Source organism: Montipora foliosa, chromosome 3 (assembly GCF_036669935.1).
Source record: "Montipora foliosa isolate CH-2021 chromosome 3, ASM3666993v2, whole genome shotgun sequence".
Taxonomy (NCBI): domain Eukaryota; kingdom Metazoa; phylum Cnidaria; class Anthozoa; order Scleractinia; family Acroporidae; genus Montipora; species Montipora foliosa.
The window spans coordinates 47,761,794-47,777,186 of NC_090871.1; the positions used below are offsets into that span (position 1 = coordinate 47,761,794).

At 38.7% G+C, this 15,393-nt stretch overlaps 1 protein-coding gene across 2 annotated transcripts in view; it reads left to right on the forward strand.

The window, feature by feature from the left end:
* The window catches only part of LOC137994924 (uncharacterized), an 18,556-nt gene extending 11,442 nt beyond the window's left edge, over nt 1-7,114 (forward strand). The window contains exons 2-4 of one of the 2 annotated variants that reach the window (XM_068840503.1): nt 2,334-2,615; nt 4,443-4,696; nt 5,717-7,114. In XM_068840503.1, coding sequence (XP_068696604.1) covers nt 2,334-2,615; nt 4,443-4,696; nt 5,717-6,001 — 821 coding nt within the window. In that variant the 3' untranslated portion in view covers nt 6,002-7,114. The remainder of the gene's footprint in view (nt 1-2,333; nt 2,616-4,442; nt 4,697-5,716) is intronic. The other variant, XM_068840504.1, reaches the window with a different exon arrangement.
* The last annotated feature ends 8,279 nt before the right edge of the window (nt 7,115-15,393 follow it).

Genomic DNA, 15,393 nt, shown 5'->3' on the forward strand with positions numbered 1-15,393 from the left:
GTTATCACATCAGGTGTATATATCCCAGAGTAGCTCTACTCTGGGATATATACACCATTCTCCACAACACCTTTTGGTACATGTTCATACACCTTCCTTTATTATTATTTTTTACCTGAACCAACTACGACTCTCAATACTATAATTGTCAATGAAAAATTGCAAGAAACTCCAAAGTGGCAAATTTAGTTGTGATTTACTCTATATTTGGTATGCCTTTATTATTAGTATTATTACTGTTATATTATTCCTTAAACTAAAATTATTATTATTCATTAAAGCTGGATTAGTGAATCTGAGAGCAACTGTGTTCTATCTTTCATCTTTTCTCACGGAAGCCTTACTGAAATGAAACCATGAGGGTTGTCATTGATAAATAGATTCCATGTTGCCGGGCGTCTGTTCAGTAGTAGATCACAGATGAAGAAACGTATAATCAGGTCTTGTTATTTAATGTTTATTTACACTCAACAATAAGAATTAATTCTAACGCCGTGTCCAGACGGGATCGTGAACCAAGTGGAGTACCACTGAAAAGCGTAAGCGGCTGTCGAAGACAAATCGAATGAAAGCGTTTGTCTGTTTTAAAATTCGCAAAAATACATCAGTATCATCTAAAATTCATCTTTATGTTAAATTTAAATCAAAGTGGCATCGAAGAAGTTTTAAAGAGATGCAGAAAGTTAAAAATTATTCTTTGTTTCCATGTGTTTGCCTTCGTCACTTTTCAGGAGTGATAACCATAGAGTTAATTATTGTAATCTTGAAGTAAGTCTCAATGCAGAGAAGGACCCTAGTCCCATTGTGGACCCCAGTAAAACTATAAGAGCACCTTACAGCCAAGGCAACGTTACGGTATTTGGTCAAAATGCTGGACAACAGCACAGTGATGAGTTGAGTTCTTTAATATACCACAACAATGGGGGGATTAACTGTCCACGTGATTTAATACAAGTAATGGATGTTGGTAATCAGTTATAAGGTTGTCGCAGTCAGCTGGTAGGTCTTTTTTTAATTTTGGCAGGGTTAACAACAATGTTAAGTGTGTTTGATACTACCTACCATGTTTCTTACAGTGAGATCTATACTGGAAATGTTCATGGTAATAGTGCAATCGAGGGATACCATTACTGTATGTCTTTGTCTGGAGCTTTCGAATCGCTTATGGCTCAAGGCTATCCCTCATTGATTTTAGCAGTAGGATGCATTGTTGCTGGAATCTATTGTAATAATAGTACTTTAAAAACAATTTGATTCTCGTGGTAAAGATTTATGTGGTAATAGTCACCCTCAAGGGACATCTGTCTTTTTATAAGTACCATGTATAAGCAGTTTAGCCCAGTATATTTAAAGTTTGTATCAGTCCAGTGATATATTTGAGGTAACAGGAGTAAAAATTGCTAAAGTTAATCTTGATATTGCTGGAAACAACTCCTAAGCTCTGTTGTGCACTGGCACTATATTTATTGTGTTACTCTGTCAACAAGCCTGCAGTTACTGGGATTCTAATACATTAGCTGCTATTGTGAACATTGGGACTAAGTTACACCATGACTTGTGTATAAACAGGCATCTTACAATCAATTATCATGTCACCATTTGTGGAGTAAAGGTGACAGTGAATCTTCATGCCAAAAATACAGGGGTGATGATCTGTGATTCAACCTTCGCCCCATATACATTTCCAAGATAAATGTATAGAAGATATTAGTAAATTTGTGACCTATAATATACATTTGCTCGCGAAAATGACTTCATGTTTCCTCGGTAGTGACAGTATTCCAATGTTAACAAACATTTTTGAGGCTGTCAAAATAAAATTTGAATATATAATTTATTATGAACTATTACTTTCAAGGTATTGCAAGTACTTTTTCCTTTGATCCTCTTTAATTTCTATAATATTCACATCTACGAACTTTTTTCATTAGGGCTTCGTTGACTTGAAGTTCTTACTTTTACAAAAAGAAGAAAAAACACTAGCAAAGATGATTCAACTTCATCCTAGCATTTCTTAAATATTAAAAACATAGCTAGGAATCGGCCAGAGTATATCGCCACTCTATTGGGCACAAGTCACATTGGCATACATGGAGGGGTGGACGTACGGACGTTCGTACGGACGGACGGTCGATGACGTCATAGCTAAAGCCAAAACTTCTTGCAACGACGGACTACCATGTTTTCTTAACTATGGTGCCCCGCGCGCTCTTTTGTCACGCAGAGCTCCGCTGCAAAATGCGAACAATCATAATCACAATGATTTGATGATTTCTTCAAACTAAGTTTGTTTCAAACTTTTCTTCTGATTTTTAATTATTTCCGTTTTAAAGATCACTATTCTTTCGAAAAAAGAGAAGCGTTGAGCGCAATGCAAGAGTTCATGAGACGTGTTGGTGGACCAAACTTGAAGGAGGCTGCTTCGGAAGCAACAAAAGAAATAAGTAGCATAGAAGAAGGAGGAGAAGAAGAAAATGGCGAGGAAAAGAAAACCGCAGCGGAAAAGTGTGTGAAAAGCTTTAAATTCTATGGTAGCGATGGAGTAAAAGACACTTTGTATCCTGACGGAATTCCAGAATTATTGGGAAGAAAGACTGTGGAGAGATTATTTCAAGGTGAGAACACTGTCAGCTTTTGCGCAAATCAATCAAAACAATTTTCGGTTTCAGACATCTAAGACGCCCGACGCCCATCTTTGCGAGGCAACGGAGCAATTTTATCTCAAATCTATGACAAGTAGAGAGACTTTTTTAACGAGTTGAGCATAACACCTTTGTTTTATAAAATATTGTTGAACTTTATTGATCCGATCCTCTGGTTGGGAACGTGATCTTAGAGGAATGTTTTTGGTTTATTTTCTCAAATTAATTGCGGCCGGCGACATCAATGTAAACGATCCAATTTCAGTATGGGGAGGTTACAATGACAGAACGGATTGACGCACAGATAAATACAGTGGCGAATTCGAATTTAAGAACTAATGAATTATAAGCAAAATGTTTTCAGGGGAAATCGTCTCCGTTGATTTAGACTTCTGAAACTACGGGGGCTAAACTTCTTCACGTTGACACTTGACGAACCGTTCGAAAAAGGGTGATAAGTCATCTTACAATACTGGATTTTTAAAGGTGATTATAGGATGTTCCAGACATAAAAAAAAAGCTGTGTTGTTTTGCCACTTGATAAACTGTTAAAAAGATTAACTATTGAAGTGCACCTTAACTCAAATATTTTTCGTTATTAAAGGACACTGTCATGAGCTGCGCATGCTCGAGTTTGTTTGCTCTCGCGCTCACGGAGAATTCTAGCCGCCATTATGGATCCACGCGTGAGTAACGTATATTTGCAGTTAATGAATTCTATGTCAAACATAGCGCTCAGAATTTAATATTTACCTGTCAGGAAGAACTTTCCGGATCAATAAACTTTTGTAAATGCGAAAGTGCTTGCAGTACAAAGCGAAATCACTGTCGCTGCACGCTTCGTAGCCAGCATCGAATTTAGCTTAACCTAACAGTTTTCAAGTTTTCGCAAGACGCTAGCGCATGCGCAACTCATGACAGTATACCTTCAAGAATTAGTCAAGGTAACGGTCGGTATTGGTAGCTTTCCTGTAAACAGACACGGTGATCGAGCAATCTTCTTGTCTGGTTGTTTTGGTATCGAGAAAGGCAATGGAACCTTCTGATTCTATCTCAATTGTAAATTTGATGTGAGGGTTGATGGAATTGAGATAGCGACCGTTACCTTGATTTTAAATCACACCACCATCCCCAGCATAAACGCTCGGTTGTACGCACTCTCATGGACCGCGCAAAGAACATTCCTTCCACCAAGGAGGAAGCATCTAGGGAAACTAAGCGAGTAGCGAAAGCCCTCGCCGCGAATAACTACCCCGCTAATTTCTAGTGACCTAGTGGCTACTGACCGCCAACTGAATAGACGACAAGAATTGAATAATACCGACCAGCGTGGTTTAGATATCCTGCCCTAGGCCAAAGGTTTTTCAGAGAAAGTCTCAAAAGTTCTTCGAAGTTTTAGCATCAAGGTCACCCACAAGCCTATTTGTACCATCTCCAACATACTCAAAAAACCAAAAGACAAAATCGGGAAAGAGGCTTTAAGAGGAATCGTGTACAAGATCAAATGTAAGGATTGTGATTGTGTTTACGTTGGCCAGACATCACGCGCGCTAAAAACACGCGTGAAAGAACACGCAAAAGCCATAGTCTGTGAGAGACTGGAACAGTAGGTAGTTATAAGACAGTCTTGAATTGGAAAAGTGGACAAACATCGAATCGCTCGACTAACAAAGACCTTCTTGGTAAACTTTGGCAAACAAAGTCTTTTCCAATACAACATTCGATGAAAGAAGAGAAAATTGTCTCTCTAAACCATGCAGACTCCACGCATGCGCTTAGAATTGGATGATTCTTTTTCAGATTTTCAAGAAGATGATTGGGATACTGATTCTGATTGGCACTACATCAGAGCTTACCAAGCTTTCCAGAAAATGTACCGTCGAATTACCACTGGAAATCCATTGGATCCATGGCGAATGGTTGAAGGAGATAGAACCTGTTCGCAGAAGAGCTCAAAGAGGACAGCCCGAATATTTCAACGGAAGCAAAAGAAAGAAGCCAACGCCCGCGAACTGAAGCCAATATATTATGATGCAAACATTGATGAAATTAATGTAGGTTTTAACCCTTGTTTTGCTGCAGTTGAATATTTGCCTTCTTTTTTTTTAATTCTCTTGTATGAACTGGCACACTGTTAGACGAAACTGATACCTCCGCTTCTGCTTATAATTTTCCTTCGTGGCCCATTTCATACCTACGTCTTTAATCGTATCTCTATATCATTTTGGACCAGTGGTTGTTTTCATAAAAACTGTTTAGTTTGCAAAAGGTAATCACTTTTAGTCGCGAATCGAATCAATGTACTTAACTAAGCTTGTTGGCACACGTAGGTAAAAGGGGCCTGATCATCCAAAGCTGTATATATGCCTTTGAAGACTCGACCATACTAGGTTATCAAGTCCTTGCTAAGCCTGCACAGAGAAATTTTCTTAGATGTTGTAGTCTGTTTTGTTTGCAACTATTTTTTCCCAGGCTTTAATTTTAAAGATTATCTTCAATGGCCTACAACGTGTTGCGTACTGAAATAGATATTCACCCTCACAGCCCCACTGATTCCCCATTTTTAACACTTGTGAGCCAGGCTCTGTATGTAGACTCTATCAACAATCCAGCCATATCTCATAAGGGGATTCAAAGCTCGAAACGCGGCAGTGAAATGCCAGTGAATGGGTAGAACATAAAACGTCAGGGCACCTCGTGTTTCTCGCGCCAGCCTATCAAATTATTTCTTTGCTTCTCTTTTCATCATATTGTCCTCTGCTCCCTTCCAGATTCATCAAAAAATAAATATCTCCTCATCTCTTCTCAATATCCCCATGCCTCATTTTACACTTTTTCTCTTCTTGTCTTGTCAATTAACTCCTCTTCTCTCCTTATCTCATTTTATTCTCTTTTCTTGTTTTCAATTGTTCTAAATAGTCAAGAGGTCTTAATTTTTTCTCTCCAACAATTATCCTTCCATGTAATTCACACTTTACACTTTATAATGCATATTTTTCTTTTGTCTCAGTTTCATACGTCTTGATGAATGTATGTGTTTCATTTGCCACTGATATTTCAATGTTTTATCACAGCAGAAAGGAACTGATACCAGCGACGGAAAAGAGACCTCGAAGAATGAAATCATTGACTGCGCAAAAGGAGCCTCGAAGGATGAAGCCAAAGAAACCCTAGAGGATAGTGCTACTGTCAGAGACGGAATATCCCCACAAGAGGCACAGAAGACCCCTGGAGATGATGCTTTGGGTAACGGCAACTCGAGTCCATCGGGTTTGAAGCATCAGTTCATAAAACCAAAGGAAGGACCGGAGGTCGAGCTGGAGATGCAGCCTCTGACAGCGGGAAAAGTTCCTGAATAACCCTGGAAAAATCTTCATCCGGCTCCTTGTTCTCATTCACTATCCCCAAACTGCGCAAAAACTGAATCTTTGGGATAAGAACAAGTGAGATAGTCAGATGTCTTTGATCGCGCTTTTAGGTTTATCGTGCAACTAGTTCAGAGCTTAACAGTATTACTACGAAAATTTGAGAGTGACGTATTTGCTATTTTACTGATTAAGAAGAGGTGCTCAAGAAAAGCATGCAACCATGACACAACCTCAAGTTAAATTTTAAATGGTAAAAAATTCAGGAGGCCAAGTAAGCTTAAAAATACAAACAAACAAACAAACAAACAACATTTTATTTGCAACATTCAAAATTAAGCCTCATTTAAACAGCCGTTTACAAGTAAATTACCAAACTTTCTCATACTCAGTGGCTATAGCACTGATCAGAAGCTCAGAAGCTGTAAACCGCATACCGGACCAAGCATATTTTGGGACTGAGGCAACTTGAGTTGGCTGACTTGAATAAATTTAGCTTAATAGCTTTCCTGACATAGCAAGCCAACCTATCCTAGGATGCTAAAGACGTTTTAACGTCTGACGTTTAACGCCGGTTTTTACACCATAACTAAAAATGCAACGTCGGGTTGAGGGATCATGACAGTCCAGATTAGGATGCACATCACCATGATATACTATTGGTTCTCCGCGTCCTTATATGTATAGAGAAAACGACGTATTTTGCATATACGTCCATACTTTCGGCTGTCATTTTTAAGGCCAGCTCTAAATTTTAGGCTTTCACACTTTTAGACTATCCAGTTAGAAGCTAAATTAGAAGTTGTGACACTTAAGGGCATACGGACTTTAAGATCTACTACGGCGGCGGCGACAAAAACGTCACTTCAAAATGTAACTTTGCACAATCCATACTCTTTGGCGGTTATTTCATCTAGTTCCGTTCGTACCATATGGGCGAATTATCCTGAAATTGAATTTATACGAGCGGATTATATTCCGAATATAATATAATATAAGTTATTTAAAGTATAACTGTGATCAACTAAAATATCTAAAAAATATGTGAAAATGTTATTATTATATAAAAGGATAATAAAGTTTAAGACTCTAAAATTTAAGAATCGATTATTCTGACTTAATATGGCGTGGTAGAGTGTTCCAAACTGAAGGTACTGCGGGGACATACGCTCTGTCTCCTAGAGTTTTCTTTCTTTTCACGGTTGGGTGGCATGAGCAGAAGTTGTTGTGTTGATCTCATCGAGTAACCTTCATGTTTCCTAATCCTGACAAGATCACACACATATCCTGGGGCCACGGTATGGCCCCAGGATAGAGAATTGTGCTACACACAATTAAGGTATATTTAAGAACGGTTGAGCATTGCAGGTCTACGCAAATGTTTGCGTTTTCTGTAATAGCTGTTTAATGGCAACTTTTAGTCAAGGACATGGGGAAAAACAAGGCTACCGTATTGCATGTTGAACCAAAGCTTATTAGGCTAAAACATTACGTCCTAGTTATTAGTGTTACGATTGTTGCTAGCTTGGCGGCCTCTTCAGTTTTGCGTCGTCAGAGAGATCAGAAGCCCTTTTCTCGAAAGTCCCTAAACTTTTTCACTTGTCACAATTCCCTCTTTATCTCAAGAAGAGAGAGGGTTTAAGTGTTCAATTTTCACAATCACTTCGCTTTTAGATATCTTGAAAACATCGTAAAAGACCACATTTTTCTAAATGATGAGGATAAATGTGTTCACAAATGGCTTTTGGCCTGTCCCGAAAAGTCATCGGGACTTCTCGAGAAACGGGTCCCTGACTACAATCAGTTTGGAATTGCGTTCAAGTTAGTTTTTGATGATTGTTTCCGATAATTAAGTGTGCCAATTTATAACAGCGTGCTAAGAAACAAAATTCAGTCTCTCTGGGAAACTATGAGGCAGAAACCTGTTGTGAGCCATGATTTAAAGTGATTTTAATAAAAATAAGCGCTCTTCACACCAATTCTCTCTCCAGACCATTCCATCCTCCATGCCATTCCTTACTTTTTTTTCGGGATCATTTGCGGTCCAAATGAAAATCATTTGCGGTCCAATGTGGGGATCATTTACCGTCCTGGTATCATTTGCGGTACAGTTTTGGGATCATTTGCGGACCCGTACAGGTGTAGGCGCGCAAGGGGTCAATGAATGAAGGGGGTAGTTTCTAAAAAAACTGTAGTGCTGCGTCGGTGGGAAAGTAGTATACAAACATTTGGTTTTATCAACGGAGTTGATAATGTAAAGTGGCCACCGTACAGAGATTCTAAAAGCTGACGTTTCGAGCGTTAGCCCTTCGTCAGAGCGAATCGAGGAATTATGGGTTACGTGTAGTTTTTATAGTAGAGTAGGAGCTACGCTGTTGGTGGTAACATGGCAACGTGAAAAATAGGAATATAGTAGTTAAATGAAAAGCGTTCGTTAATACCGTGAGGATTAAGGGTGCCGATTTGGAAGATGAATTTTTGTTCTAGATTCTTGCGGCTTTCCGTCGTACCTAGATGTAGGGAAAGGCCGCAGATAGCCATGTGTTTTTTGGAGTGGTTATGGAGATTAAAATGACATGCGACTGGCTTAAATGCATCTTTGTCATTCTTCTGAACATCGCGAAGGTGTTCGCGGAATCGGTCACCTAGTCGTCTACCTGTCTCGCCATTTATTGCATAACGTACAGGTTATGCAATAAATGATATTTGCGAAGGTACATGTGAAACGATCGGTGATCTTAACAGATCGCTTAGGTCCCCATGGCTATCTGCGGCCTTTCCCTACATCTAGGTACGACGGAAAGCCGCAAGAATCTAGAACAAAAATTCATCTTCCAAATTGGTATTAACGAACGCTTTTCATTTAACTAATATATTCCTATTTGTCACGTTGCCATGTTACCACCAATAGGGTAGCTCCTACTCTACTACAAAAACTACACGTAACCCATGATTCCTCGATTCGCTCTGACGAAGGGCTAACGCTCGAAACGTCAGCTTTTAGAATCTCTGTACGGTGGCCAATTTACATTATCAACTCCGTTGATAAAACCAAATGTTTGTATAAGGGGTCAATGGGTTATTAATTGACTTTATTATATAACTAGCTCCGTGAGCGGGCAAGATGAACCAAATCCCGCGCTGTGATTGGCTACCCGAGCGGGCAAGATGGAGCTATACTGCCCATTCGGGACTTCTTGCTTTGTCCCGCAAGATCAAAGGTCGTTTATTGGTGTTTTATCCCATATAATAAATCCTTTATTGACCAAGCTTTTTCGGTCAAGATGGCTGGATATTGGCCTTGTTCTTTTTTTTTGCGTGTTTATGGACCCATAAACACGCCAAAAAAGAACCTGGCCAATATCCAGCCATCTTGATCTCACGCTTGGTCACTAACCGATATTTATTTATAATGTGATTGGAGGAAAACATGTCAAGCTGTCATGTGAAATAAACTTTCGCAAAACAGATTCGAAAGCAAGGCGATTTTTGTTTACTGGTTCGTGTCGTCGCATTGTTCAAAACCAAGAAAAAAAAAGTGTCGGTCTCATAAAAAAATCAAATCATTTAAATTGTCTCACGGATTCACCTTCAAGGTGGACTGTTACTGTTGCTGTTGGTAGTCACAAATGTGCATACCCCACGGATATTGAATTAATCTCCGATCGGGTGAGTTTACTTTTATTCCCTTCCAGTATTTCCAAACTTCCCTGCCCCGAGGTGAACTCACAGACATAGCCAATCTTCACGATTATCTGCGAGCGCGTCATAGTATGGGGCGCCGATTGTAAATAAGTTATTTACTTTGATATTCTCAATTTTTTCAATATATAGTAAATAACGTTTTTGGATATGATGCCATACTTTATTATTTGATATAATAAATCCTGATTTCAAATCAGTCATTTATTATTTGATGTAAGAAATCATGATTTCAAATCATGTGTTTATGATTTGATATAATAAATCCTGGTTTCATATCATGCGTCTATGTTTTGAAATCACGACTTCATGATTTAAATCTAACTTTTAGATTTGATATCAGAGAAATCATGATTTAACTTAATAAGTATGATTTGACTTAATACCTAATCGGTGCGAGCGAGTACATGTACATGTGACAAGTCACACGACCATCATAATTGCGCGAGAAAACACAAACATGTCGGATGAAGTTTCAAGGTCAATTGCTTCTGCCGTATCCCAAGCAGTTCAAAGGGCGGTCGATGAGGCTCTATCACGTCTCCCAAGTCAGGGAGTCACTTCAACCAGTTCAAGCTCCACCTCAAGCTCGACCTCGACCTCTACATCGAGCTCAAATTCAAATTCTCAAGAGGTACATACATGTGCTGGCCGACAAACGGGATGATAAGTTGTTGAACTGTGATTTGTAATAAGTTTTTCGGATGATTGAAGGCTGATCTTGAAATTTTTGAATGAGCGGAGTTAAGGAAGCAAGTTAAATTGTAGGATTTGAATAAGGTCTCCCTCCAAAAAAAAAAAATAAATAAGTAAATAAAAAATCCCGTATCCTGATAACCTGCTAATAGGGCTTCGTTGTTTGCATTTGCAAATTTAGTAACATTAGTAATGAGTTTTTACAACAAAGCATGACTTCAAGTTATATTACAGATTTATCTTTCTGGTAATCTCTCGCCATTTTCCGAAGTTTACCTGTACTTAAAGTTGACTGTAACTGGACAATTTGTGTTAACTGTTTGCGCATTCCACGGATACGCCCTTGTAGGCGTCTTGTCTTCATCTACATCTGGCAAAAGTTTCCCATCACGCCATTTTACAGTTATTAATATAAATTCTCTATTTTATGAAATGATGCATGAGCAAAATGTACGTTACCGTACTCAACTACGTGTTCATAATGAAGCATGTAGTTTTACGAAGATTTCTCAGATGAGATATTCAAGGAGAAGACTGGCATTTTATGCAAATTCTACAGCCACTTTCAATCCAAGCTTTGCACTACTCGTTCGATGTGGCGAGATTCATCAGGGGCGCCCAACGTCAATTATCGGTTAATACCTGTTCGGAAGACAATTTGCGGAACATTTTTTGATAAAATTTCTTGCTTGCCTTCCTCTCGTAGGATTCTCGAGCATCTGAAAAATGGTATAATTGCCCATTTTAAACGGATTTTTACCCTAAAAAGGTCACCTAGAATTTTTAGGAAGTTTTCTTCTGGCTGAACTTTTCGAAAAGGTAAGTTTTGATCCCTATAGTTTTCGGATCACTAGACTTTCAGCCAGGAAATCCGAAAAGATGAAAAATTTTTAGGGGATAAAAATATGCCTATATCTACCGTTTAAATACTAAAATACGTTTAACAATGCTATGTTTGAGTGGTTTTGAACTATATTCTCGTTGGGTGCCCCTGATTCATCCACTGCCAGGACCTCAAAACATCAAAAACAAGCAACAATATACGCTATCTGTGAAGTTACTAAATGCTCGTAGCCTCACCACCAAACTAGTTGATTTTCAAACCTCAATCTACGCTAACAACGTCGACCTATTGATAGTCACCGAAGCTTGGCTTACCTCCGCCATATTGGACCACGAGATACTACCTTCGCGCTACGACATCCATGACAGATGATATAAAAAATTATAGGCCGATCTCTTTACTGAGCCTCGTGTCGAAGATAACTGAACGCTTTAATCAATTTTTTGAGTTTATTGATGACAAAATATATCATCTCCAGCATGGTTATGATAAGGGACGGTCAACTGTTACTCAATTATTGGACACGGTTCATCCTATAAGTAAAGCAATTGACCAAGGGAAACAAACCGATATTGATTTTCTTGACTTCACGAAAGCATTTGACTCCGTGTCTCATCCTCACTTGCAATGTGAACGGGAACAATACAGCATCAAAGGTCCTCTCCTTAATTGGTTTACTAGCTATCTACATGACAGAGAGCAGCGTGTTGTCATCGATGGGGAAAGCTCAGAGTGGTTGCCAGTAACATCAGGAGTACCACAAGGATCTCTGCCTGGTCCTGCCTTATTTGTGGTGTTTATCAATGACATGTCAATCTCTGTATCTGATGATACCACATTATTATCAATATACGCGGCCAAATAGAAAATCGGCCTCTTCAAAACACACACTCAGCGGGCCGCAAAAGACTGAAAGCGGGCTGCTAATGCATTATCAGCCGTACAGCTGATTGGTTCTTGCCTTATCATCCGATGGATTTTAACCAATTAGAGACGATTTTACGCATTTTTTCGGTAATTTTAAACAAGTTCACTGGCCTGAGTTGATTCTTTAATAGCTTGTTCAATCAACACTTACATAATGATTTGAAGTGACTTTGAATTCGTTATTCACTTAGCTTGTATTATTAAAACTCGCATCCTTGATATCATTTGGGCTTGTTTATTGATAATAATGATAATGACATGACTTTTTTTCGGGAATATTGACACTACGCGGGCGCAAATAAACAATATTCCCTCAAAAAGTCATGTTATTCCCTTATTAGCACTTTTCACCTTCACGCATAAGATCTGTAAACTTCACTCAGCTGCAAAGTAATATTGACACCCTGGTTGAGTGGAGCCACGCATGGAAAATGTCTTTCAAAATTGAAAAATGCTCACTCTGTACAGCGGCAAGAAAGCGTGAGCCTATTATGCACCAGTCAAAGTAAATCCTTCCCCCCCCCCCCCCCCCCCCCGCCAACCCGGGACATAGCGGGGAATTTCGGGGACTTAAACTTATTTTCACTAGAGTTTGATCCCCCGGCAGGCGGGAAGAGCGCGCAAATTCACGATCTTCGCCTGCGAGACCGGGGGGTAAGCGGGGACTTCACTATCCGTTGATCAACGGTTTCTTTTTCGCGCCTCATGGTAATTTTGTTTACATTACCTTTTTTTCTTGCGTTTCCATTGAGCTGTTTAGTCCTGTATATGTGCAAAACAAAATGCTTTGCGAAGTTTTTCTTCAAGGGAGTCCTGTCAAGAAGGGTGTGGTGGTAGACAGTTTCATTCGTTGATAATATTTCCAGATTTCTTTGCCTGCCTCTAATAACAGGTCAGCCGATCACATCTCAGATGAAATAATTGAATTCATTTGCTTGTGCATAGATATAAACAATACTTTATTTGTCAGGATAAGAGAAATTGGGTATCAAAGAGGATGGAACCGAAATTGATGACGATGAGACTTTCAATGCATGTGCAAATGACATATTATATTTGTTCTCTTCTGTAATGGACAGCGACGGAACACAGTGTTGTCAAGTCAGCCACAAGGCATTAAAAGTTTCCTTTTCCTTCTAAAGGCACCTTTATTGAATATTGGTATTCATTTCAGAAATCACAATTTTTGTTTGTAGGGGATCAAATCTGTACCAATTTTCTTTCTATAAATCAAGAGTGTAATCAAGAAGTCTCTGGTTGTCAAGGCATTTTATTTATCGATTCAGAACACATTTGGCATAAAACTTCAAGGGTGTTGAATTTTTATTTAATTATAAAATCGGATCAATGTGTATTTGCCTTTTTTCAGATAATAAACAATCCACTCCAAGTGACAACAGACAGTATGTATTTACAGACAAAGGTAAATAGGCATCTAATTAGCTTTGAGTCTCTATAATCAGCTAATATAAAAAATACTATAAACAACAACGCTTATGCAAACTTTTGGAGGGGCAAACAAAGAGTATTATGTAATTTTTGGAATTGGTTTATTCACTCCTCATGTTGTAAAAAGTATAGAGTTTAATCTGAGATATGACGAGATCTTTTCCCTTTAGATGAAGATTTCCAAAATTCCTAATTTCAGGTGGCCAGACAACTATAGCAATCGAGCCTGGAAATCAGTTTGTTCTTGGCCCATTTACACAGGTATAGGTATCTACAGGTTGCTTCTAATTGAAATATATTTTTTTATTGATTTGAAATTAGAGGAAAAGTGAAAATATTGTTTGGTTCATTGTGAAAGAACTTTAATTGCCATATTTTTTTGTATACATAACTTTGATATTTACCCCATGTGTACAGACTCTTGTGAGAAAATTGCACTTGTCTAAGCAGGATTGTCCCTTTTTATTGTAGATCCCTAGTGGTTCTAAATTTGATTTGAAAGTGCAAGTGGACCCTGAAAAGCTTAAAGAAGAAAGCAGGAGGCTTCTTATACAACTACAGGAATGCTGTAAACAAGGCAGCATATAATTTGGCATGCATTAGAGGATCCATCATTAGTATTCAAAAAGGGACAGTTACAGTCCTTGGCACAGGCTAAGGTAGATAAGGAAGAATATTCTTACAAGAAAATTAATGTCACGATCATCGTCATCATCTTTACCTGAGGGGAATCCTACAATCACAAAGTTATTTCCTTCAATGCGTTCCAAAAGAATAGAGCAAATTCAAGACCTTTCATACGTAAACCTAGAAATGACACTGCTAGAGAAAACTAGAACAAGAGGGAGGAACTTGAATCAAGATGAAATAGCACGGCATCTCACTCAAGGAATGACACCCCTCAGGTTCAAGAAAATGAATTTGGAAGATGAGCTGACTGTTCTACAAAAGAAGGAGGCAAAGGTCTTGCACCAAAAAAAAGATCAGACTTGGAAACAAAACTAGGGAGCAAGGTGAGCCATGTGGTCATCAGCAGCTTGATACCTCACAACAGAGAATCGATAACGTGCTTGTGAAGACCACAATGAAGGAATTTCCAGAAAAAGGTGCTTGCGATGATCTTATGACAGTTGTAGAAGACAGTCCAGCTGACCTATCCACTGGTGAAGGAGGAAATCAATATGAAAGTGCAACGTGCAGTTCCATTCCTGTTAATAGCCAAAGTTGTGTTAAACACCAACCTGAGTCATGTGAACAAAATAGCCAATCTGCTCATTTTTTATATATTAAACCGGTGGGCCAGATGAAGCTGCATACTTAAAGTATTGCACACAAACTACCAACAATTTGAATGAAATACTAAGGTGTCTGATGGTGTTTATGTTTCTAGGAAAACTGGGATTTCTCTTGAAAAGTTTGTGTTATGCAGATCTATGCTATGTTCACGTCGGCATGGGTCTGCCTGCAAAGAAGGCAGTAAGTTGATTAATGCTGCACAGGATATCCTTGCTGCTGGAGCACTTAAACTTTCTGAATGTGACAAAAAAAAACTTTCCCTCTACCTACCGGGTTGCCTAATGCAACATGGCGTTTCATGCAGCTGCCTACGTCTGTTTTTAGAGTATCCACAAAACCTGGAATGCAAATATTGTTTGTAATTGAAAAACAAGATGCTGTGGACTATGAAAAACTAGCCAGAATTGTTCAAAAGTTTTCACTGGATGAAAAGTTGGCCACAAAAGGTCTACAAAAAGAAACTGTGTGTGTT